The 25322-nt window shown below is 46.8% G+C and overlaps 1 protein-coding gene across 7 annotated transcripts in view; it reads right to left on the bottom strand.

Annotated features, from left to right (window-relative positions):
* EIPR1 (EARP complex and GARP complex interacting protein 1) overlaps window positions 1-25322 on the bottom strand; it is a 177353-nt gene that overhangs the window by 13894 nt on the left and 138137 nt on the right. For all 7 annotated transcript variants that reach the window (XM_055251546.2, XM_055251545.2, XM_063622858.1 and 4 more), the window contains one exon: window positions 11032-11131. In XM_055251546.2, the coding sequence (XP_055107521.1) occupies window positions 11032-11131 (100 nt within the window). The remainder of the gene's footprint in view (window positions 1-11031; window positions 11132-25322) is intronic.

Below are 25322 nucleotides of genomic sequence, written 5' to 3'. Positions count from 1 at the left end.
GGTCCAAAAGGAATGATTAAAGGCGCCCACAAAACTTTCAAGGGAGATGTTACTAATGCCAGGACGTGAACAAAAGAATACACCTCTTAACGAGCAAAACGATGTGCCTGGCATCGTCTTTAGCAGTTCATGTGGAGCATATCTAAGAAGAGTCTCAGTGGAAGATTCTGAGAGACAAAAAGCTGTACTTCCTGCCATCAAGAGCCACAGAGCTGACAAGGGTGGCTTGATTTGGAGGACAGGAAAACCACAGAGAACACAGCACTGCGCTCACAGCAAACCCTACTACACGCAGGCCATGCTCACAGCAGACCCTACTACGTGCAGGCCGTGCTCACAGCAGACCCTACTACATGCAGGCACACTCAGAGCAGACCCTACTATGTGTAGGCCACACTTACTGTAGACCCTACTACATGTAGGCCGTGCTCACAGCAGACCCTACTATGTGCAGGCCGTACTTACTGTAGACCCTACTACATGCAGGCGCACTCAGAACAGACCCTACTATGTGTAGGTCGCACTTACTGTAGACCCTACTACATGCAGGCGCACTCAGAGCAGACCCTACTATGTGTAGGCCGTACTTACTGTAGACCCTACAACATGTAGGCCGTGCTCACAGCAGAACCTACTATGTGTAGGTCGCACTTACTGTAGACCCTACTACATGTAGGCAGTGATCACAGCAGAACCTACTATGTGTAGGTCGCACTTACTACAGACCCTACTACATGTAGGCCATGCTCACAGCAGACCCTATTATGTGTAGGCCGCACTTACTGTAGACCCTACTACACGTAGGCCGTGCTCACAGCAGACCCTACTACTTGCAGGCCGCACTCACAGCAGACCCTACCACATGCACGCTGACCAATACCAAGGAAAATGGAGGGCCAGCAGAGGGAAGCATGCAGCACCCTCTCACATTGGACAGAGAACAGCAGGGTGAAGAAACAGCAAGGCCGTGGTGTCTGGGGCGCAGGACGCATGAAGCACCTGGTGCAGGCGTGTCACAGGTTGTGCACCCTGGGCTGCATGGCAGGCAGGAGGGGCTGGCTTACAAAACAGCCATGACCACCCCACCCTGAGCCCGTTCCCATCCCATCCTCAGGGACTGACACTGCTCTGAGCCGAGCAGGAGGAAACTGTTCTCACCAATGACTAGTTTAGACATGACTTGCCATTGTGTCTGACAACTGGACAGAGGCACCTCTAAGAAAGGCCTTCCTTACAAACAGAGATGCAGAGAAATCTGCTTTCTCTGCGCTGGAACTGTGGGAGTCTGCATGTGATGGCTGGAACTGCTGCAGCTGCCTTGCAGTCATGAAGGCAGAAAGCAGTCACATGTGGATATGGCAGAGTGGAAAGATGCAAAGCAGCTGAGGCCTTGATGCTGTGGAGACACTGAATCGCTTTATTTCCAAGCTTCTTGTTATAGCAGATAATAAAGATTCCTCACTGTTTAAGTCATTCCCTGTGTCCTGCAGCCAAATACATCCTAACTGCTGTACTTCTAATGCTCATTTGAGAATGCCAATGACACCTGTGGAAACTTGTCTTCCCTATCTCTGGTTGGGAATTCCAGTCCCAGCTTTGAATGTGAATACCCCAAGCTTGAATCCCAGCTCTGCTTCCGAGTAAGCCATCATCGGCAGGTTACTTAGTCTCTTTGAGGCTTGGCTCCAGCTCCTATAACTCACGCACATGACGATATTAAAGGACCCACCCTGCAGGGTTATAAGGATTAAAGGATATAATACAGGTCAAATGTCCAGACGGTGCCTAGCAAGTGGCAGGCATCTTAAACATGTTTTTCTTCATCTTTACTATGACTCAAAAAACAGCACCCTGGAACATTCACAAGAGCTCTGAGCGATCTTTACGCGGGGTGAACACTGACACTGCCTTCTAGAGCACTATGGTCTGATGCAGGCGACGGAAATGAAATCTGCTGCAGTCCCTGAGGCCCAGCGCCACCTTCAGGATACAGAAGAAAAAGAAAAGGAAGAGGATCTTGGGAGGGCTGGGCTCTTGTGGCGGGACACCCAGGCTCTTGTGGTGGGATACCTGGCTGCTGGGGCTCCTGTTTCCAGATGGCAGGAGCTGGTAGCACCAGGGGCCAGAGAAAGGGTGGAGGTGGGTCCTGCCAGGGTCACACGGCAGGTGGGCCCTTGGCCCTGAGGGAGGCTCTGCACACCCAGCTTGAATGGGACACAGAGCCCCAGCGGGCTGCAGGCTCCCACAGACCATGGAGGGCACCATCCCCTGGGGAGACGGAGTCTGAGGTGCACAGAGCTGACCCCCATGAGAGTCTGCACTGTGGCCTCCTGGAAGAGTAGAGCCTTCTTGTGTTAGAAAATGTACACAGGGCATCGGCTGTCCCCATTAGGTGACAGGATGTGCTGTTTTAAACTTATTTTTAGTTTATTTCTAAAAGGATTCTATTTGTAGGAACAATAGAACTAAAAGGGCTTTTTCACTCCTCCTTTGCTACACAAAAATCTAAGCTCTGTTTCTGGAGAAAAACTGTGTGTCTTAAACCCCAAAATGCAGATCTGACCTCAGTTTTCCACACTCAAAATTGGAAAGGCCATGAGTGCAGATCTGAATTTTTTTTACCAAGATAGACTAAACTATAAGAAATATTTCTGCAACCCCAATTAGACATTAGTGATCCGTTGGAGAGGTGGATCTAATTAGAGGCAATTCTTGGGAGAGGGAAAAAGATCTTTTAACAAGAATAATGAGGGCAGAAAACACTGGGAACAGCGCGTCATGAAAGCATGCCGGATCCCTCATGTCTGAACTGTCATGATCACTTGCTGGCTTTGGGAAAAGTCACTTAATTATGAAGGAGACACAGACTGCTTTCTGGGACCTCAAGCTCTGTCTTGCCTCTGCACAAGGGTCTTCTTAGTGACCCTCCTATTGGGTGACCTTCACCCACGGCCCAGTGTTGGCGATCATGTATTACAGCTGCTCCGTCCGCATCCATTCCATGTACCCACGCACCCATCCACACGTCCACCCATCCACCGTCCCTCTACCTGACAGGCACGCATTAAGTGCTTGCCTTGCTGTGAGGAACATTGTTCTCCTGTAACCTACAATTCCACTGTTAAATTGACACTTGGTCAGGCCAAAGAACACGCCCCAGGTCACACTGTTAAGGAGTGTCAGGAAAAGGAACTGGTCTTGCAGGCTGCACTGCCGCCCCAGCTGCAGGAGGACTCACTGCCTCCGGGCCTCCCCCGGCTCAGGTCGTCCTGTACTCTGTGCACCTTCCCACTGACCCGTGCCTGTCCCAGCTATTCCAGCAAAACTTGAAATCTTACATTAAATGCATCATCTAGATACTGCAGGCCCTATAACTGCATGGCACATTACAAAAGGCAGAGGCTGTGTCGGCCATCAAAGCGCCAGCGGCATGTCACCGTTCAGGTGGCCCTTGGATATGGCAGGCACTCAGAAGAGGGCGCTGATGGGGAGCCTGTGCCGAAGCTCCCCAGGGTGAGCAGCTCCTGTTTCTTAAAGACGCCTGGTTCTAAAAATATATAATTTGTTTTGTATTATCAGAAAGAAGTCTTTCAGGAGCTTGGGAAACAGACACTCAGTTGCTAGATCCCAGCACCTATAGCCACTTCTGTTTTTTAATGACTTTTATTCAAAATCTGAATGGAAGACTAATAAGAAAATGCTAGTGAGCTCCACTATTTACAAAATCAAACTATATATGGAGTTTTATGATATTAAAACTACGCAACTTGGTAAACTATACTATGATATTAAAATATGCAACTTAGTAAATCACTGACTACATATTTTCTTAAAGATAATGGCTTTTTCAAAACAAATATCCAAAACATAAATCTCACTGGCCATTGTCTGAAACCCCTGGCTATAAAGCTGACATTTATTTTAATGATGCAGTCTCTGCTCAAAATATTTTAGAATGTCTTCTTATGAGTCTTACAAGGAAATCAGTTTTCATGTGGTTTTAACCTGTTTTCCACTAATCACCTTTTGCAAAGTGTGCTAATCTATTTTATTTACCAAATTTTGTTCCAATTAACTTTTTCCAAAAATCAAATTCATGCTCATAGGACAAAACATTACTGATCATTCAAGATACTCAAATAAGAGCAAGTTATCTGAGAACCTCACAGACCTGAAGGAGGACAGGAGAGGTCTGGGCAGGCAGGAGCCGCGGTGAGCACCTCTGTGCCTGGTTGGGACTCACTCACAGGGCATCAGACCCGACCTGCAGCCCCAAATCTGGCACTCAGACCACGTCCCCTTCAGAAACTTCCTCTGCTTCCGTTAGCTTTCCTCTTCTCATCTGTCAGTTGCGAGGGGGCCCAACTATATGACGACGAGGTCTATGTCTTTGATTAAAAGGACTACTTAAAAATAGTGAGAAATGACCATTTGTTGGGAAAAGTCCTCATTACCCTCTCCAAAGTGAGCTCACTGAGTATCTGTTGAATGAATTTGGCCATGGCATTCTGGTATGCTTGTAGCATGGCTGACTTCTTGCAGTCATAACTGAACCCCAATTCCCCCAGGAAACACTCGGCGGGTCCTCCTTGTGTGAGTGAGGCCCGTGGCGAGTCCTTGCGTGAGTGAGGCCCGTGGCAAGTCCTTGTGTGAGTGAGGCCCGTGGCGGGTGCTTCTTCCGTGAGTGAGGCCCGTGGCGAGTCCTTGCGTGAGTGAGGCCCATGGCAGGTGCTTCTTCCATGAGTGAGGCCCGTGGCGAGTCCTTGTGTGAGTGAGGCCCGTGGCGAGTCCTTGTGTGAGTGAGGCCCGTGGCGGGTGCTTCTTCCGTGAGTGAGGCCCGTGGCGGGTGCTTCTTCCGTGAGTGAGGCTCATGGCAGGTGCAGGTGTCTGGGGCCATCCCTGCTCGCCCACTCTCGTGTTCCTCTTCCCCACACAGCCTCCAGCCTGAGAATGACGGCACACACAGGGTCCGTGCACACTCATTCAGAATGTTCAGATTCTTCCCTCTAATTGGACAAGGGAAGAGCTCTCCTATTATCGAGGTCTCCAGAAGCGGGAACAATCGTTGAGGTGGGTGACCGGCACCATCTTTTCCGGGATGCCTGCTGCCGGGAAGGCAGGGTGTACGCCCGTTCCGTGTTTCTCTCACTAAGCACAAAGAAAGCCTGGACACTGCACATACAACAGAGGGTGATTTGAAAGTTGGAGAGAGAGGGCAGGCCCACGTGGCACATGAGGAGACACGCAGTGGGGCTCCCTAGGGTCTCCTTCTGCCTCATTCACCCCAGACCTGGAGCCGAAGAAGCCGGCAGCCAGGAAACACTACAAAGTAAGGCCCCAGAAGAGCCCACTGAAAGCCACATTTTCAAAAAGGGGCAGCCGAGTAGGACACAAAACCTCTAGACAGAAATCACGTACTCCAGACAAGCAGCCCAGAAAAAAACCATGTCCCCGCTCCCCCCTACAACAGGGAAGCCTGGACTCCGTGTCCCCCGCATGGCGAGGGTGCATGGAAGGGGAAGCCCAGGCACCTTGTGCATCTTAACCAAAGTGGGCCCTGACGTCACTGTCAAATGCACAGCGATCAGCCCCTCCGGAGAAAGCAGGAGACAATCTTCAGCACCCAAGTCAGCTCAGCTGTCAGCCCTGGGACAAGGGACAATGCAGAAAAGGAAAGACCGACAAACTGAACTTCATTGACATGGAGAAACCTTCCAGACAGTGGAACATTACTCAGTGATAAAAAGAGATGCGCTTTCAAGCCATGAAAAGACCTGGAGAAACCTTCACTGCTTATTACTAATGGACAGAAACCAATCTAAAAACCATCCATACTGTATGGATCCAACTCTGTGACATCCTGGAAAAGGCAAAACCATGGAGATGGTGGAAAGATCGAGCTTGCAAAGGGCTTGGAGGGAGAGCATGAGGAAGGAATCATCGTTGGGGCACAAAGGATTTTTAGGGCTGTGAAATAATTCTGTGTGACACCATAGTGGAGGACTGGTGTCAGGACACATTTGTCCAAACCCACAGAACGTCCAGCACCAAGAGGGAGCCCTAATGTCAACGAGGGGCTCTGGGTGACGGTGATGTGCCTGTGTGGGTTCATCAGTGATAACAAAGGTCCCACACCAGCAGGGGATATGCTGAGAGTGGAGGAGGCTGTGGGAAATCTCTGTATCATCCACTCAATTTTGCCGTGAACTTAAAACTGTCCTAAAAGGGAAAAAAAAAAAAAAAGAGAGAAACTTTTGCTCAAAAAAGACCCTACTAAAAAGAGGAAAAGAAAAGTGACAGAATAGGAAAGAGCATTGCCAGCCACCTCCACGTTTCAGGAGCAGAGACTTAAAACGCGAAGGGAACGACTCCTCATTCAGGGTGAACGCACCTGTCCCACCCACATCTGTTTGTCCAGAACTCAGTCCCATGGCCACAGCAGGCTGCAGAGAGGCTGGGGAGTGAGGCTTGTCCTGGTTTGTGTTGCCACAGAGGACGAGGGACAGACATTGGGACAAGGAGCTGTCCCTAAACACCCCCATGAGAATCACAGCCACAGGCAGGGGTAAGCACGCTTGATTTCTAGACAAGAAAGCAACATCCGCAGGTGAGTCGAGGAGGTCCCAGTGCTGCTGTCCCATTCTCCATGTCCAGGTCTTCTCAGTGTTTACCTCCCACTTCTTTTTTTTTTTTTTTTTTTTTGAGATGGAGTCTCACTCTGTCGCCAGGCTGGAGTGCAGTAGCGTGATCTTGGCTCACTGCAACCTCCACCTCCCAGGTTCAAGCAATTCTCCCTGCCCCAGCCTCCTGAGTAGCTGGGATTACAGGCGCCTGCCACTGCGCCTGGCTAATTTATTTTTATTTTTAGTAGAGACGGGGTTTCACCACGTTGGCCAGGCTGGCCTCGAACTCCTGATGTAAGGTGATCCACCCGCCTCAACCTCCCAAAGTGCTGGGATTACAGGCATGAGCCACCGCGCCTGGCCTAGCTCCCACTACTAAGTGAGAACATGCATAGTTTGGGTGGAGGATGGGAGGAGACAGGACTGTAAACTCCCCATCGGTGCTGTGCTTATTACCTGGCTCATGAAATCATCTGTACACCAAACCCCTGTGACATGCAATTTACCTACATCGCAAAACTGCACGTGCACCCCTGAACCTAAAACGAACGTTTAAAAATAAGTAAATAAAATTTTAATAAAATATCAGAAATAAAAGGGCAAATGAATCCACCTATGGGCACGCTGCAGTGAACAGGAGGGTCGCTGCTGGAACCAGCAGTCAGGTTCCACACATGAAGTTCTCCACTTTAACACTAACAAAACAAGCCTCTTTCTTTCCTCTGTACCATGTCTCTTCCAGTTTGGAGAAGAAAGATGAAAACAGAACAGGCTTTCCAAGGTGCACTGGCGAGGAGCCAGAGAAACCACCCACTGCCCACAAAGTTCCCAGCCCCTCCCCACGAGCCCTGAGATTAAGCTCGGCTTCTGCCCACTGCTCTCTTGGTCCCCAAAACACAAACGCTATTTGCATTTACAGGCTACGCTGGACATGGCGTTGGCTGCAAGGACCATGCTGCTGTCGCTAGGAGTGCCCCCCAGCTTATGTTTGTTTATCTGATCCTCCTGTGGTACATTTCAAACCTCTGATTAGAAACTTTCCAATAGAAACACTGTGTTCCTGAAGCACACTCCCTTCCTTCAAAGAGGTGCTGTGTGTGTCACGCCAAGCAGATGGCACTCTCTAGATGGCCACCTCCAAGGAGCTCCTGCTCCCCTACATGAACAGAAGGCAGAGGTGGCAGCGAATCCTCATGCAAGCTTCCTTCTTGCTCCGCCACTGTCGGCTCCTTGACAGAAGCTATTTATTTCACAGCGAGTGAAAGCTGGGAAAGGCGAAGATGAATGAGCACACACAGACACAGGGCGGCCATCCCTCTACCCTCCTCGGGGTCTGTGGCCCCCACGGAACCTTCCACTCCAGGCCTCTCCTGAGTTCTGCTAATGATTATAAATGGCACGGAATTTCCAATTTAATTGCAAAAGGTAATGATGCAGTGAGCATGAGATTAGATTCACCACAGAAGGCAATATCCTCAAACAATAAAAAAACATCGAGAAGCTGGGTGTGAAGATGGCTCAAATCGATAGGAAGGTTTCTGTATTAAATACCATAGTGGAGGGTCACAAAGTCATATTGACAGAACTGCTGACAGTGGATAAAAAAGGGGGAGAGAAAACTAAATTGATCTCTGCAGAAAATAAGTTACAGATTAATCACCCTGCTATGAAATCCATTTGAGATGACCGAGGCTCTGAAGATGTGTTCACAGTTTGATTAGAGAATAGGTCTCCAAAGTTGGGGTGAATGAGAACCTGCCGCATCCTAACGTGTGGGGTCTCCTTTCTCCCCGGCATCCTCCCTGAGACGGCAAGCACAGTAGGTGTGCAGAAGGCTCCACTCAGCTCTTCCCAAACCAGGAGCTGAGCCCTCTGCCCAAGTGTCTACACCGGGAGCTGGGTCCTCTGCCCAAGTGTCTACACCGGGAGCGGAGCCCTCTGCCCAAGTGTCTACACCGGGAGCTGGGCCCTCTGCCCAAGTGTCTACACCGGGAGCTGGGCCCTCTGCCCAAGTGTCTACACCGGGAGCTGGGTCCTCTGCCCAAGTGTCTACACCGGGAGCTGGGTCCTCTGCCCAAGTGTCTACACCGGAAGCGGAGCCCTCTGCCCAAGTGTCTACACCGGGAGCGGAGCCCTCTGCCCAAGTGTCTACACCGGGAGCGGAGCCCTCTGCCCAAGTGTCTACACCGGGAGCGGAGCCCTCTGCCCAAGTGTCTACACCGGGAGCGGAGCCCTCTGCCCAAGTGTCTACACCGGGAGCGGAGCCCTCTGCCCAAGTGTCTACACCGGGAGCTGGGTCCTCTGCCCAAGTGTCTACACCGGGAGCGGAGCCCTCTGCCCAAGTGTCTACACCGGGAGCGGAGCCCTCTGCCCAAGTGTCTACACCGGGAGCGGAGCCCTCTGCCCAAGTGTCTACACCGGGAGCTGGGTCCTCTGCCCAAGCGTCTTGCCCAAAGCCTACCGTGAGCCTGGCATTTTAATAGGGAAGTATTTTCCTCCTTCTTCCTGGAAGTTTATAGTTATGTAGGAACGCCCTGCAAAAACGCAGGGAGGGAAGGGACAAGGAAGGCATCGCCTTCAACCATGACCAGGACTCTTTGCCAAATCTCCTGGAACGTGGGAGGTTATGAACATATATCCCCAGCCTGCAGACGTGGTCCACAGGGGTCAATCTCAGGCATGAAATGTCATTCGTTTCCTGTTTTATCTTAAAAGTTTGTGTGAAATTTGCATTCTACTCCAAGATATGAAGATATGCCTTATATTTAAAGTTTTTCATAAAAATAATAATTCTCTTCCTTAAACACCATTGATGCTGTGGGTGAACGCCCAACACTTAATTCCACGGTGAAGGCTGTGAGACTCCCTTTTGTCCATTCAGAGGTTTAAAGCTTTAACAGGAAACTTAATTTTTGTTTGTTTGTTTTGTTTTGTTTTTTTGAGACGGAGTCTCGCTCTGTCGCCCAGGCTGGAGTGCAGTGGCGCAATCTCGGCTCACTGCAAGCTCCGCCTCCCGGGTTCACGCCATTCCACTGCCTCAGCCTCTCCAAGTAGCTGGGACTACAGGCGCCCGCCACCACGCCTGGCTAATTTTTTTTTTTTGTATTTTTAGTAGAGACGGGGTTTCACCGTGGTCTCGATCTCCTGACCTCGTGATCCACCCGCCTTGGCCTCCCAAAGTGCTGGGATTACAAGCGTGAGCCACCGCGCCCAGCCGAAACTTAATATTTTTAAGTCTTACTTCTGTGCCACTTATTAATAATGATGCATCATTATTCATACCACCTCATCAGCCTAGAGGGGTGAGGAAAGGACTTATTAATATTCTAAGGCACCATGAGGGAGAAGAGCTAAAAAAACATGGTAGGAACAAATAAATATAAGATGAGGCCATCACTGGAGAAATCTATCCAATGGATGCTTCGTGATCCCTTTGACTGTGTGTAGGCAACGCAGCCCCCAAGGTATAAGTGACATTGTAAGCGACATCAGTTCAAAGTTCTTCCCTTTTTTCTTCTCTAAAGTGGTTACTTTGACATAAACAAATGCAATGAAATTATGAATGCATGTAAAAAACACATTTTAAAGGAGAAAATTTTAAGAAATCAAATATGAAAATATATATTAATATTTACTCTGTGAAAGACAAAGTATTCAAACGATGCACATTTAAAAGCAAAACTCAACCCAAAGAAAGTGCTAAAAGTTATTTTCATAACTCATAGCAATACATGAAAAGAGCTAGGCACCACTATGAAATTAAAATGTTATAATTGCTCCTACTTTAACACTATGATTTTACCCAAATATCCTTTAAGAATCCATTCCTTAGAAGGACAGCACGCTGGAAACAGTAGAAAATACTCCTGGGCATCCCACTCCCTCCTTTGCTCAAAGTGCAGCAAAAGGCAGATGTTTTGCAAACCACTGGGTTCTGTGTCATATCTCACAAGCCCTGAGTGACATCTAAACTGCTTTCACCTGAAAGACCCCATCAGTCAGTTCTTTGATGGATGATTCAGTCTGTTCATTAACTAAGGTTTAAATTCTAAACTGTTGTGAATCAAGAATTATATTCTGAATTTAGCCCAAAGGTCCCATTTATTAATTTTTTTATTTTTTTATTACACTTGGAGTACTAGGGTACATGTACACAACGTGCAGGTTTGTCACATATGTATACATGTGCCATGTTGGTGTGCTGCACCCATTAACTCGTCATTTACATTAGGCATATCTCCTAATGCTGTCCCTCCCCCCTCCCTCACCCCACGACAGGCCCCGGTGTGTGATGTTCCCCACCCTGTGTCCAAGTGATCTCATTGTTCGATTCCCACCTATGAGTGAGAGCATGCGGTGTTTGGTTTAAAAATACAAAAACAAATGCTGTGTTGTTCCTTTTACTTACCACAGCCTGGCTTGAGCTTTCCTGTAAATCCCACAGCAGGATATGGTTATCGGCCAATGAAATGATTTTCTTCCCATCTCCCATTGGCTCCCACACAACACTAAGAGAAAGAGAAGTACCAAATGTTAACATAAACATTTGAGATACCCAGGCTGGTAGCTAAGAGCTGTGATACACATTCTTCATGACGCAGGAACTCTTTTCCGGCCTGTAGTCACTAGAGTATTTATTACATTGTCATCTGGCAATGCCTGACAACACTGTCGTTGTCTCACTGTTATGGACTGAATTGTGCCCCCCTCCCCAGACTCATGTGTGGAAGTCCTAGCCCCCCACCTGGTGTGATGCTGCAGATGCTGCTCAATGTACATGGGGGCTATGTCCCCACATCCATCGTAAGTTTAAAATACCGTGAGCTGAAAACGCAACGGATGCACCAAACCCACTCATCGTCAGAGCCAGCCTAACCTACCTTAAACACGCTCACAACACTCACATCAGCCTACAGCTGGGAAAATCATCTAACACAAGACCTACTTTATAAGAAAGTGCTGAATATCTCATGTAACGTATTGGATATCACACTGAAAGTGAAAGGTAGAATGGTTGTATGAGACTCGAAATGCAATTTCTATGAATGCATAGTGCTTCTATGCCATTGCAAAGTCGAGAGGCTATAAGTCAGGGACTGGCTGTACTTGAAATGGAGCCTTTGGGAGGTGATTAGGATTAGAGGAGGTCATGAGGCTGGGGCCCTCACAATGGGATTCATGCCCTTAAAAGAAGAGACCTGGAGGGCAGGCTTCCTCTGTCTCTCTCCATCATGTGAGGACACAGTGAAAAGGCAGCTGTCTACACATCAGTAAGAGAGCCCTCACCAGGAAATGCATCAGCCAGCACCTTGATCCTGGACTTCCCGCCCCAGGAACACATTTTCATGTTGATGCTGCCCAGAATGTGGCACTTTTTATGGCAGCCTAAGCTAAGACACTCACCAACGTGGGCTTCATCAGTAACTAAGGAATGGACACTGACCAGCAGTGGCCAACGAGACGTGAGGGAGGCCTGTGGGGGCTGGAGGGTGGAGAGTCTCAGGGAGGCAAAGAGGAGAAGGTGATTTGCACAGGATGCCCACATCCTTTGTAGCGATCTCCTTAGGCACTCAAGGATAACAGCAAAGTACTGGACGAGATGGGAGGACAGAGCTTAGAGCAGGGCAGAGGAGAGGAGCTGCCACCAGCCACACGAGGCTCAGGGGTGATGTGAGGCCATTTCCTAATGTTTGAGCCAACTGGAGCCACAGTTTCCCATCATCTGCAGCCAAAGCCATCGTAAATGATACAATGCATATTCAGTTACTCAACAAAGACCAAAATCCTCTCACTTCTGCGATAAAGCCATAAAGAGACCAAGAATTTTTCAACGTGGTCACAAATATGGATCTCTGTTTTCTCTGGTGAGATTCTTAAATGCTTATTTACAAAGAAGGGAATTTCATTCCATGTGCTTTAACTCGTGAGTAATTAAAGACATCAATAAGGTACTACACTATTTCTTTTTAAACAGAACACAATATGGATTGATTGGGGGCACCCTCAAGCATACCTCCCTTACATCATCATCTCAAGACTGTCCATGGAGCTATCATTACTTGTAATCACAACATTAACATCATTCAAAACCACAATCTCTTTCTCATTTATAGTTTAAGGAACACACAGAAAGCTCATAGTACTGTGATCAAAGGCACATCAAGCCTATATTAGACCAAGAGTTTATTGTATCTTATCTAATCATAATCATAATAAACATGTAATATGTAGTAAACAAGACCAAAACTCTATAGCTAGCATGCTGAAAAACCTGCTCCAAATCCCGCTGCTCCTGTCCAGTTAAGACAGTGGCTGACCCTAATGGTGAAGATACTTTTTTGGAGCGAAACGATCACACTTCTCTCTGTAGCCCAGTTACTGCAAGTAAACACAGGTAGACTTCGGACAGCTTGACAGTGAATTCCAAGGAACAAATGCAATGCGGGGAGGGAAGGCTGCAATGGGCAGCCCACAGATCTCGTGCTGGTGGAGTAATGCACTTACCCCATGCGGGACATTTTCTGTATGACGGGCAGTAAATTTCCATGGATTCATAAGCTCCCCAGCAGATCTCACTTATAACTCACGTGTGCTTCCCACCAAAAAACAAGCAAGCAAAAGGCTGGAGCAAGGAGTATCCGTGTGGGCTATGCCAACAATGCAGTGACAGTGACTTCTCAGCATGGTACCAGCAAGACGCAGTCTACATCAGCACCAAGACACTTGGGGTTTTTAGTAGAAGCTCCAGAAAGGCAGAGATTCCCTTCCCAACTAACTCACACATCGCAGGGTGAGAACTAGCCAATCTGATGTCAAAGACTACCTAATTATGAATCAAAGCTAAGAGCTTGTAAGTTATCCACACGTTCCCATAGACCAATTTTAATAATGCGCAAACGCTAATCTTGGCTGCCTCCTTTGGTGCCATAAATATTTGACTACAGTGTCTCTAAACAGATTAAAGGCTTCTGAATCATATACCCCATCTATTAAAACTCTCCTATGTTCCCCACAATGACCGGCAACCTTTGGGGCACACAACACTTAATACCTGTTAATGAATTCTAAGTAAGAGTGAAGAATTCCAGGTAAGAGTGAAGATGTCATATTAACAAATGAGACTATTTTAAAATAAATTTAATTATAACCGTTAGTACATTTGGATTTGGAAAACAGTCAACAACTCTAGAATGAAGAAATGTTTTAGAGGCCTCTGAACAACTATGAAGCTTCGAACACTGTGTTTCAAAGAGCAGCATCCTCAAGCCCTTCCTCAGAAGACAAGTGTGCCCTTTCAACTGCCCACAGTCCCAATCAGTGTCATCATCTGGTTTCTAAATCCACAAGAGAACAAAATTGTGGACTAGGAGAGAAAAGGGGTGGCTCTAAACAGAAATGTGGGTGATTCAGCAAGCTACAAAAGATGATTAATTCAGAGCAAAATAGATTGGGGGGAAGGAAGCAAAAATACAGGAATTAATAAGACCCCATAACCTAGGGCAGTTCGTTTTGGATGGAATTTGAAACACTAGCATGTACTCACAAAGCTGTAAGAGCAACACTGTATTACAGTTTGTGTAAGGAACTGTTCTTAGTCACCGCCAAGAATCACTGGGGTTTACCTGCAGTAAGCTCTAGCTAAAAAGTAGTAAACATCAAAATATATTTTGAAAAGTTTTCATCTAAATGTTTTAAGTTTGATGTTTAACTTCAATAAACATAGGTGCTTAATAAAAGTCGAGAAAGTAACCCCATACAATTGCAATTTGTCAATGAACAAATAAAAACATTAAAAAGAATAATCCTAAATATTTCACATAGCTAAGATTTTAATCCAAATTTTTTAAAAAATTGAGTTAAACTCATGTAAAAGCACTGTACAAAGAGGTGTACGTTTTATCCCACTGCAGATTAGTGGAGAAGCCAAAGCCACCCTCTGTGAAGCAACATGCTCCACAGAGAGAGGCAGACACCAGTATCACGGGTCAAATCTGATGGCAGATATTCAGAAATCACGTATCACAAAAAGGCTGCAAACAGCAAGACCCCGCACAGTACCAGTCTGAGATACCACTTTCTGGGCCCCACCCGAGAATCTTCAGAGGCCCCACTGGCTACCCTGATACACCCCACAGAGTGCAAGTGTCACTTCAGCTGAGAAACCCCCATGGCCACTCCCAGGCAGTAAGGGAGGTTTCACTCCCCAACCCCTCATAAGCAATACTAAATACATGTGAGTCAGGGGCACACCCAGCATGGTCCTGGTACACTCTAGAGTGTTCACAGTGAGGCAGGTGCACACCCAACATATGACCCTGGTATGCTCTAGAGCATTCACAATGACACAGGTGCACACCCAACACGACCCTGACACACTCTAGAGCTTTCACAGTGAGTCAGGTGCACACCCGGCATGGCTCTGGTACACTCTAGAGCATTCAAAGTGAGTCCATGCACATCATGGCCCAGAAAATTCTTAGGGCAGGAGTCCCCATCCCCCAGACTGTGGACTGTACCAATCCATATCCTGTTAGGAACTGGCCGCACAGCAGGAGGTGAGGAGTGGGCAAGTGACATTACAGCCTGAGCTCTGTCTCTTGTCAAATCAGGAGGCATTAGATTCTCATAGGAGCAGGAACCCTGTTGTGAACTGTGCATGCGAGGGATCTAGGCTGCACACTCCTTATGAGAATCTAATGCCTGATGATCTGAGGTGGAAGTTTCATCCCAAAACCATCCACCCTGGTCCATGGAAAAACTGTCTTCCACGAAACTGGTCCCTGTTGCTGAAAATGTTGGGGACCACTGCCATAGAGCATTTACAATGAGGCAGGTATGCACACACACAATGGCCATAGAACATTCTAGAGCATTTATAGAGTCAGGAACACACGCACAAAATGGCTGAGGTACACGCTAGAGCATTCACAATGAGTTGGGGACACACGCCCACAATGGCCATGGTACATTTTAGAGCATTTATAGAGTCAGGTGCACACACACACAATGACCATGCTACACTCTAGAGCATTCACAGTGAGTTGAGGACACATGCACACAATGGCCATGGTACATTTTAAAGCATTTACGGTCAGGTGCACATGCACACGATGACCATGGTACACTGTAGAGCATTCACAGTGAGTCAGGAACACACGCACACAATGGCCAAGGCACACTCTAGAACATTCACAGTGAGTCCAGAACACACGCACACAATGGCTGAGGTACACTCTAGAACATTCACAGTGAGTCCAGAACACATGCACACAATTGCCGAGGTACACTCTAGAACATTCACAGTGAGTCCAGAACACATGCACACAATTGCCGAGGTACACTCTAGAGCATTCACAGTGAGTCGGGAACACACGCACACAATGGCCAAGGCACACTCTAGAGCATTCACAGTGAGTCCAGAACACATGCACACAATGGCCGAGGTACACTCTAGAGCATTCACAGTGAGTCGGGAACACACGCACACAATGGCTGAGGTACACTCTAGAACATTCACAGTGAGTCCAGAACACATGCACACAATTGCCGAGGTACACTCTAGAACATTCACAGTGAGTCCAGAACACATGCACACAATTGCCGAGGTACACTCTAGAGCATTCACAGTGAGTCGGGAACACACGCACACAATGGCCAAGGCACACTCTAGAGCATTCACAGTGAGTCCAGAACACACGCACACAATGGCCGAGGTACACTCTAGAGCATTCACAGTGAGTCCAGAACACACGCACACAATGGCCGAGGTACACTCTAGAGCATTCACAGTGAGTCCAGAACACACGCACACAATGGCCGAGGCACACTCTAGAGCATTCACAGTGAGTCGGGAACACACGCACACAATGGCTGAGGTACACTCTAGAGCATTTATAGAGTCAGGTGCACATGCACACGATGGCCATGGACAGCTCTGCAACAGATTTTGAAGCATCCATTTCACCTCCTAGGGAGCCGATGGTCATAATCAGTGCTCCTGAAAACTTGTTTCCCAAATCCCCTCACGGCCTTTTTTTTTTTTTTTTTTTTTTTTGCTTAGCAAGACATTTACATACGCATTTGAATGGGTACCAATTCCAAAGTGGTAGAGATTCAAAGCCGAATCAAACATTTGCCTCTACGTGCACATCCAGCAGCAAGCATCCTGCACTTAAGAGGAGCATGTGCTCTAAAAGACGCTCTCCCTGCAGACATATCACCGCAACACCTTCTTCCCCTAGCTAGAAGAAAATGGGTCACCTTAGTCTAGTTTTGCTCCAGACATGGAATAAAAGAAGTGGGGGAGAGGAGGGTATTTCCTGCAGGAAATCGTGGTGCACTATTCCACTCATTTTCTCTGCATGCGACTGATTTTATATCTGCCTTGGTGTGGGCCAAGGGATATACTTCTCAATGAAAAAGCTCGTATTTCTCAGTCATAGTATCAGAGGAAACAATAAAATGAGTTTCAAGTGGCTGTATAAGTAACTTTTTAGATCTATGAAGAAAAAATATAATTCAAAAAGAAGCAAAAAAAGGCTTAAAGAGTACAGGAGGTAATATTGATTTGCTTTAGAAAATAACCTGGCTTCGAGTTCTCACAGGTAAAGCTTTCAAGAAATGCTTCTTGGGTTCTGAAGATCACAGAGAACATTGTAAGGCTGTGGTGAAGTCTGCAAAGAGCACAGGGAAATGAAGGAAGGTCACATGGCACTTGAGCCTCAGTACCGACTGAGTCTGTGGGAGGGAGGCCTGGGCGTGGAAGGCCCTGAAGAGTGACTGCCAGACAGACTGAAAACTTGTCACCTGGGTAGATGGGTGCACGATGACATCATTGATTCGCTTTCAGAGAGACCAGATCGAGACAGCATCTTACTAGAAGTCTAGGAAACCAACTACACAAACAGAAGCTTTGTGTGTTTCTGGAAACACAGCCACGGGTGGTGGCTACATGTTTGCAGAGTAGTGACAGGCAGTTCCCTAACCAATCACAGTTTTGTGTGTCTGTTTCTTGTTAAGAGATAAATGTCAAGGCAAAGAGGGAAAGGGTGAAGAAAGACAATTCAGAAGAATCTGAGCCCAGGAGCCTCAGGGTCCTACAAACTGCTCAAGCCTGAGACTGGAGAGATGGATTATTCTTCACAGAACCAGGACTGAAGCTGGAAGGGCACATCACTTACAATAAAACGCGTAGTTGGCAGATGACGACAAAGAGATGTGGTCTATTTCCTATCACTTGGCCCGCACATTCTCAGGCCTTGGTCGAAACACCACTTCCCCCCATGGAGTTAACTGATCCGCAAAGGTCGCTGGGACTTTCCCTGGTCCTTCCCGGTGGCAGCCTGCACACACCCCATACATGCAACACATTGATCACCACTGGCACCCGGGTTCCTGGCCAGACTCTCGACTCTGTACGAGCAACGAGCTCACACCTCCCACTCATGGGAATATGCAAGCAGCCAGCACAGGCTGTGAAGGGCACCTAAGAGGCCCTTAGTAAACTGTGTGCTGACGAAGAAGGAGGGAAGAATTCATCCCACCCCCTCTGAGTATGTGAGGCTGTTCTGTGCATTCTTAAATGCATAAAAAAGAACTTAGAAAAAGTCTGTTTATCAAGTACAACTCAGTGAAGACTGGTTTGCCCTAGAACCCCATGGAAAGGGTTTGCTACTCAGTATCCAAAGTGCCTCATTAAAAAAGAGGTTTTGCTTGTGAATCAATTTGCAAGGGGCTGCTGGGGCCAGGTCAAGGTGCAGCCCTGCAGGTGGCCCCCAGGGTGGACACCTGCCCTTTGTTCTCTCTATGCTCCTCCTCCCAAACCTGCCCACTCCCGTTCCGAGGGCTGGAACAGCATGGCGGCATGCCTTTGGACAAAGCCAGAACCAATTCGTCCACTGGACTCCCCAGCTCTGACCACATGTCCCATGTGACCCCTAAACTCCCCATGTATCAAGCAGAAAGTGCTCCTCTGTGGCACCCGCCTCTTCCATCCACGAGAACCATCCCGGGAACAAACCCTTCGGAGTAGTTACACATCTCTATCATTCTTTTTTGTTTTTTTTTTTTTTTTTTTTTTTGAGACGGAGTTTTGCTCTTGTTGCCCAGGCTGGAGTGCAATGGCACGATCTCGGCTCACCACAACCTCCGCCTCCCGGGTTCAAGTGATTCTCCTGCCTCAGCCCCCCAAGAAGCTGGGATTACAGGCACGCACCACCACGCCCGGCTAATTTTGTATTTTTAGTAGAGATGAGGTTTCTCCATGTTAGTCAGGCTGGTCTCGAACTCCCAACCTCAGGTGATCCGCCCACCTCGGCCTCCCAAAGTGCTGGGATTACAGGCGTGAGCCACTGCGCCCGGCCATCTCTATCATTCTTAAATTCTAAATGCAAAAAAAGCTCACTGAATCGTACTTTTTAATGTCTGTCATGTTGCCTTTTCTTCAATCTAACCTAAGATCTGGCCATGGCTTTGTTATTTCATTCCGGGTTGTCTGGAGACATCGCCCACCTGATTCCTGCCTTACCGGCTAAATCTGTCTCCCTGTAGTCTCTGCCTGGTCCCATCTCGGCCTGTGTTTGCCGTTTTCCAGAAAACCTACAGTGTCTTAGTTTAAGGACTCACCATCCAGAGTCTTAAGCTCAAGTGCTACTTCCAATAGGAAGTCAGCTTCAACCACGTCATAATGGCAACCGGCACTTATGGAGCTCCTACCATGCACCCGGCTTTACCTGTAATACAGTCACATCCGCCTTACTTTACACATTAGGTTGCTCAACTAGAAAGATTCAGAATTGGGTGCTGCACGCCTGCCTGTCCAACCAGCCCTGATTGCCAAACAGGCTTCACCTCAAAGGACCAGAGGTGCCTGGCTGGATACTCTATCACGAGGCTCCAGGCTCTGCTGCAGGGCCCCATGATCAAGGCACACTGCCTGCCCCACATGCGGCCAGGGAGAGGCAGCCCCGTGTGAAAGTTTTCCGCCATTCTAGCAGAGGCTGAGCTGCCCAGGGATAACTGCTCCAACAAGGCTTCTCTCCACCACACGCAGTCCTTCCACATCCCGGCATGGACATCTCCCTAATTCAAATGCAAGCTCCCTCAGTAACGGCACTGCACCTACCGACTTGAACGCCGGGCTCACCTGAATCCCTGCGGGCAATGCCACTGGCAATGCCACCACCTGCCGGAACCCCGTTACATCTGAAGAGGAACTTGCCTACTCCAAAGGCTGCCTAAGGGTTCATGAGATATCGTGAATCCCAGCACCAGAGCTCTTCCACTAGGGGCTGCAGCCTGTGACTGGCCAAGAAGCCACATCAGGGCACCGGGGCCAGCACAAGGCTGGAGTAAAGTACAGTGTGCCACCCGTTTTCAATGTGAGTACTCCCTTGTGAACAGTTTATTTCAGTTACGTGCACATCTATTTACATGTGTGGGGGAAGTCATTATATAAAACTATCTGTAGGTGCAGTCAAAACAAATTTGGAAAATACTGCTTCAGATCATAATGTTGGTTTTTTCCCACTAGATTTATTGAAGTGTCCCTGACAAATGGAATTTGTGTATATTTAGGTAGTACACTGTGGTGTGTGTGTGTGTGTGTGTGTGTGTATGACAGGGTATTGCTTTGTCACCCAGGCTGGAGTGCAGTGGTGCAATCACAGCTCACTGCGACCTTGACCTCCTGGATCCAAGCAGTCCTCCCACCTCAGCCTCTCAAGTAACTGGGACCACAAGCACATGCCATCATGCTTTGTTAATTTTTAAATTTTTTGTAAAGACAAGATCTCCCTACATTGCCTAGGCTAGTCTCGAACTCTTGGGCTTAAGCAATGCTTCTGTCTCGGCTTCCCAAAGTGCTCGAATTAGAGGCATGAGCCACCACGCCTGGCCACAATGTGATGTTTTGATATGCACGTACATTGTGAAATGACTGCCACAATTATACTAAGTAACGTATCCATCACCTCATATAGTTAACCCCATTTTTTTGTCATGCAAACAGTTAAGATGCACTCTTAGCCAATTTCAAGTACACGATACATTATTATTAACTACAGTTCTCATGCTGTACATGAGGTGTCCAGAACGTATTCATCTTATAAGCTGAACGTTCCTAACCTTTGACCAACACCTCCCAATTTCCAACCCCTCCCACCAGCCTCTGGTAACCACCATTGTACTCTTCCTTTCTAGAAGTTTGACTTTTTCAGATTCCACAGGTGAGATCGTGCAGTATTTCTCTGTCTCATTTTACTTAGCATAATGTCCTCCAGGTTCATCCATATTGTTTCAAATGGCAGGACTGCCTTCTTTGTAAAGACTGAACAATATTCCACTGTATATGTATCTACCACAATTTCTTTATCCCTTCCTCTGTCAAATGGACAATTGTGCATCTTCTACATCTTGGCTACTGTGAATAAAGCTGCCATTGACATGGAGGTGCAGGGATCTCTTTGAGCTAATGATTTCATTTCCTTTGGATACATACCCAGAAGTGGGACCACTGGGTTGTAGTTCTATTTCTAATTTTTGAGGAACCTCCAAACTGTTTTCCATTATGTTCTCTCCCACCTTGAATATATAAAAGTGTTTCCTTTTCTCCACATTCTCCCCAAGACTTATCTTTTGTCTTTTTCATACTGGCCATCCTAACAGGTGCGATGTGATGTCTCATTGTGGTTTTGATTTCCAGTTTTCTGATGGTTAGTGACGTTGAGCACCTTTTCATATGCCTATTGGATATCTGTATGTCTTCTTTAGATAAATGTCTATTCAGGTCCTTTGTTCATTTTTAAACTGGGTTATTTTGTTTGCTTGCTATTGAGTTGTATGAGTTCCTTATGTATTTTGGATATTAACCCCTTATTGGATGTATGGTTTCTTCCACTCTGTACACTGCTTTTCATTTTGCCGATGTTTCTTTTGCTGTGCAGAAACTTTTAAATCTGATGCACTCTCATTTGTTTATTTTTGCTTTTGCTGCCTGTGCTTTTGTGTCTTATCCAAAAGATCATTGCCAAGGCCAATATTGATAAAGTTTGGCTTGCTGGTCTCACCCAAATCTCATGTCAAATTGTAATTCCCAGTGTTGGAGGAGGGGCCTGGTGGGAGGTGATGGTATCATGGGGACAGGTTTCTCCCATGACAGTGAATAAGTCTCACAAGATCTGATGGTTTTATAAAGGGCAGTTCCCCTGCACATGCTCTCTTGCCTGCTGCCATGTAAGACATGCCTTTGCTCCTCCTTCACCTTCCGCCATGATTGTGAGGCCTCCCCAGCCATGTGGAACTGTAAGTCCATTGAACCTCTTTTTCTTTATAAATTATCCAGTCTCAGGTATGCTTTTATTAGCAGCATGAAAACAGACTAATACAGTAAATTGGTACTGCAGAGAGTGAGGCACTGCTGTAAAGACACCCGAAAATGTGGAAGTGACATTAGAACTGGCTAACAGGCAGAGGTTGGAACAGTTCGGAGGGCTCAGAAGAAGATAAGAAAATGTGGAAAAGTTTGGAACTCCTACCTAGAGACTTGGAGGACTCACAAGACAAGAAGATGTAGGAAAGTTTGGAACTTCCTACAGACTTGTTGAATGTCTTTGACCAAAATGCTTACACTGATATGGACAATAAAGTCGAGGCTGAGGTGGTCCGATATGGAGATGAGGAACTTATTGGGAACTGGAGTAATGGTCACTTGCTATGCTTTAGCAAAGAAACTGGTGGCATTTTGCCCCCACCTGAGAGATCTGTGGAACTTTGAACTCGAGAGAGATGATTTAGGGTATCTGGCAGAAGAAATTTCTAAGTGGAAATGCATTCAAGAGGAAGCAGAGCATAACAGTTTGGAAAATTTGCAGCCTGACTATGTAATAGAAAAGAAAAAACCATTTTCTGGGGAGAAATTCAAGCCTGCTGCAGAAATTTGCATAAGTAACAAGAAGTCGAATGTTAATCACCAACACAATGGGGAAAATTTCTCCACGGCATGTCAGAGACCTTCATGGAAGCTGCTCCCATCACAGGCCCAGAGGCCTAAGAGAAAAAAAATGGTTTCACAGGCCAGGCCTACAGCCCCCCTGCTCTGTGCAGCCTTGGGACATGCTGCCCTGCATCCCAGCTGCTTCTGCTCCATCTGTGGCTAAAAGGGGCCAAGGTATAGCTCAGGCCATTGCTTCAGAGGGTGTAAGCCCCAAGCCTTGGTGCTTCCACATGGTACTGAGCCTGTGGGTGAAAAGAAGTCAAGAACTGAGGTTTGGAAACCTCTGCCTAGATTTCAGAGGATGTATGAAAATGTCTGGATGTCCAGGCAGAAGTTTGCTGAAGGGGCAGAGCCCTTATGCAGAACCTCTGCTAGGGAGAGTGCCCCACTGGGGCACAGCCTAGTGAAGCTGTGAGAAGAGGGCCACCATCCTCCAGACCCAAGAATGGTAGATCCACCAACAGCTTGCACTGTGTGCCTGGAAAAGCTGCAGACACTCAATGCCAGCCCATGAAAGCAGCCAGTCGGGTGCACCCTGTGAAGCCACAGTGGCAGAGCTTTCCCAAGGAATCTGGGAGCCCACCTCTTGCATCAGCATGACCTGGACGTGAGACATGGAGTCAAAGGAGATCATTTTGGAACTTTAAGGTTTAATGACTGCCCTATTGGACTTTCAACTTGCCTGGGGCCTGTCGCCCCTTTGTTTTGGCCAATTTCTCCCATTTGGAATGGGTGTATTTACCCAATGCCTGTACCACTATTATATCTAGGAAGTAACTAAGTTGCTTTTGATTTTACAGATGCATAGGCAGAAGGGACTTGCCTTGTCTCAGATGAAACTTTGGACTTGGACTTTTGGGTTAATGCTGGAATAAGACTTTGGGGGACTGTTGCAAGGTCATGATTGTGTTTTGAAATGTGAGGACATGAGATCTGGGAGGGGGAAGGGACAGAATGGTATGGTTTGGCTGTGTCCCCACCCAAATCTCATCCTGGAGTATAATCCCCACAGCCCCCACATGTGAAGGGCAGGACCAGGTGGAGATAATTGAGTCATGGGGGCAATTTCTCCCATGCTGTTCTTGTGATAATGAGTGAGTCTCATGAGACCTAATGGTTTTATCAGCATCTGCCATTTCCCCTGCTTGCACTCACTCCATCCTGCCACTCTGTGAAGAAGGTGCCTGCTTCTTCTTTGCGTTCCACCATGATTGTAAGTTTCCTGAGGCCTCCCCAGCAATGTGGAACTGTGAGTTAAGCCCTTTTCCTTTATAAATTACCCAGTCTCAGGTATGTCTTTATTAGCAGCATGAGAACAGACTAATATACCCTAGTCAAATGCTGAATTAATGAAGTCACATTTAGGGGAAAGTACATGACACAGAAATTATTTTTGATGAGAATTTCAGCTGGAGAATGAACAGAGCAGTTGACAAGGAATAACGAAATCTTGCAGTTGTTGTCCAGTCCAGCTTCCCAGAAGTGAGCATGAGCCACTGGTATAAAATATTTGTAAAATCCACCAGAAAAGATTTTCCTGGTGATCCACACATTTTGTTAGAATAATGGAATGGTAAGAAAGTCACTCCTTGAAAACAGTAAGAGCACAAGCTTTTGCCTATCACAGCCAGGTTTACACTTAGAGTGCCTGCTGCTTTCGCACATCCTAACACAGTTTTTCTCTCCTTGACATCCTTAATTCCTGTATTATCAGCTGAAGTCGGTGTCTTTCCAGGGCAATAACACCAAAACAGTGATGTTTTATCAGTAATACAGACTCGTTCTGGCATGAGATTTTCAACAGCTTTGAGTTTAGCAAGTATGCCAATAAATTTCTTCACTGCTTCATGATTAGCAGATGTTTTATCACCACACATCTTTTAAAATTTAATGCTGTGTCTTTTCTTACATTTCTGCAACCAGGCTGTTGAATGTTCACAGTTCCCTTCAATTTTCAGTTCATCGTGATAGATCTTTGCTTGTTTCATAAGCAGTATTCCATTAAGTGGCAGGTGTTCACTGCAATGCTGATGAATCCACTCTTTCAATACACAATTAGGATCTTCATTTTTTGCTTTATGCAGTGTTTTTCTATTTTTCATTAACGTCTGTTCATTACTTTCAGCATAGAACTTCAACGGTTTATCCTTCTGTTTCTTCAGCTCATATATGGTGGTCATTCCAACATGGTACTCTTCTGTTTCACACTTACATCACTGTCCAGTTTCTCCAACAGCATGACTTTCTGTGCTATAGATAAATACAAATGCTTCCTTTTTTTCTTATCACTATTACTCGCAGGGGTATCTGCTGACCTTTTTGACATTTTCAACACTATCTTTACATCACATAAGAAGACAATTCTTCCCCATCCATGAACACTGAACATTTTTCCATTTGTCTGCATCTTATTCAATTTTTTTTTTATCATGGTTTATAGTTCTCAGTGTACAGGTGTTTCACTGGCTTGGTAAAAGTTATTCCTAAAAATTTTTTTTTATTTGTAAATGGAACTGTTTTCCTAATTTCTTTCTTGGATAGCTCATTGTCAGTATACAGAAATGCAAAGAATAAGCAAAAAACATGGTGAGTAATGCACACAGGTCTTGGCCACGTGGAACACTGTAGGGAGGCTGCCATTGGCACATCCAGCCTGCACACATGACATTTTCTTACTCTTTGTGGGTGTGTGGGGGGAAATCTGGGCG

This window comes from Symphalangus syndactylus, chromosome 18, assembly GCF_028878055.3.
Source record: "Symphalangus syndactylus isolate Jambi chromosome 18, NHGRI_mSymSyn1-v2.1_pri, whole genome shotgun sequence".
NCBI lineage: Eukaryota > Metazoa > Chordata > Mammalia > Primates > Hylobatidae > Symphalangus > Symphalangus syndactylus.
The sequence above is the reverse complement of the archived record's forward strand: the minus strand, read 5'-3'. Positions and strand labels throughout refer to the sequence as shown.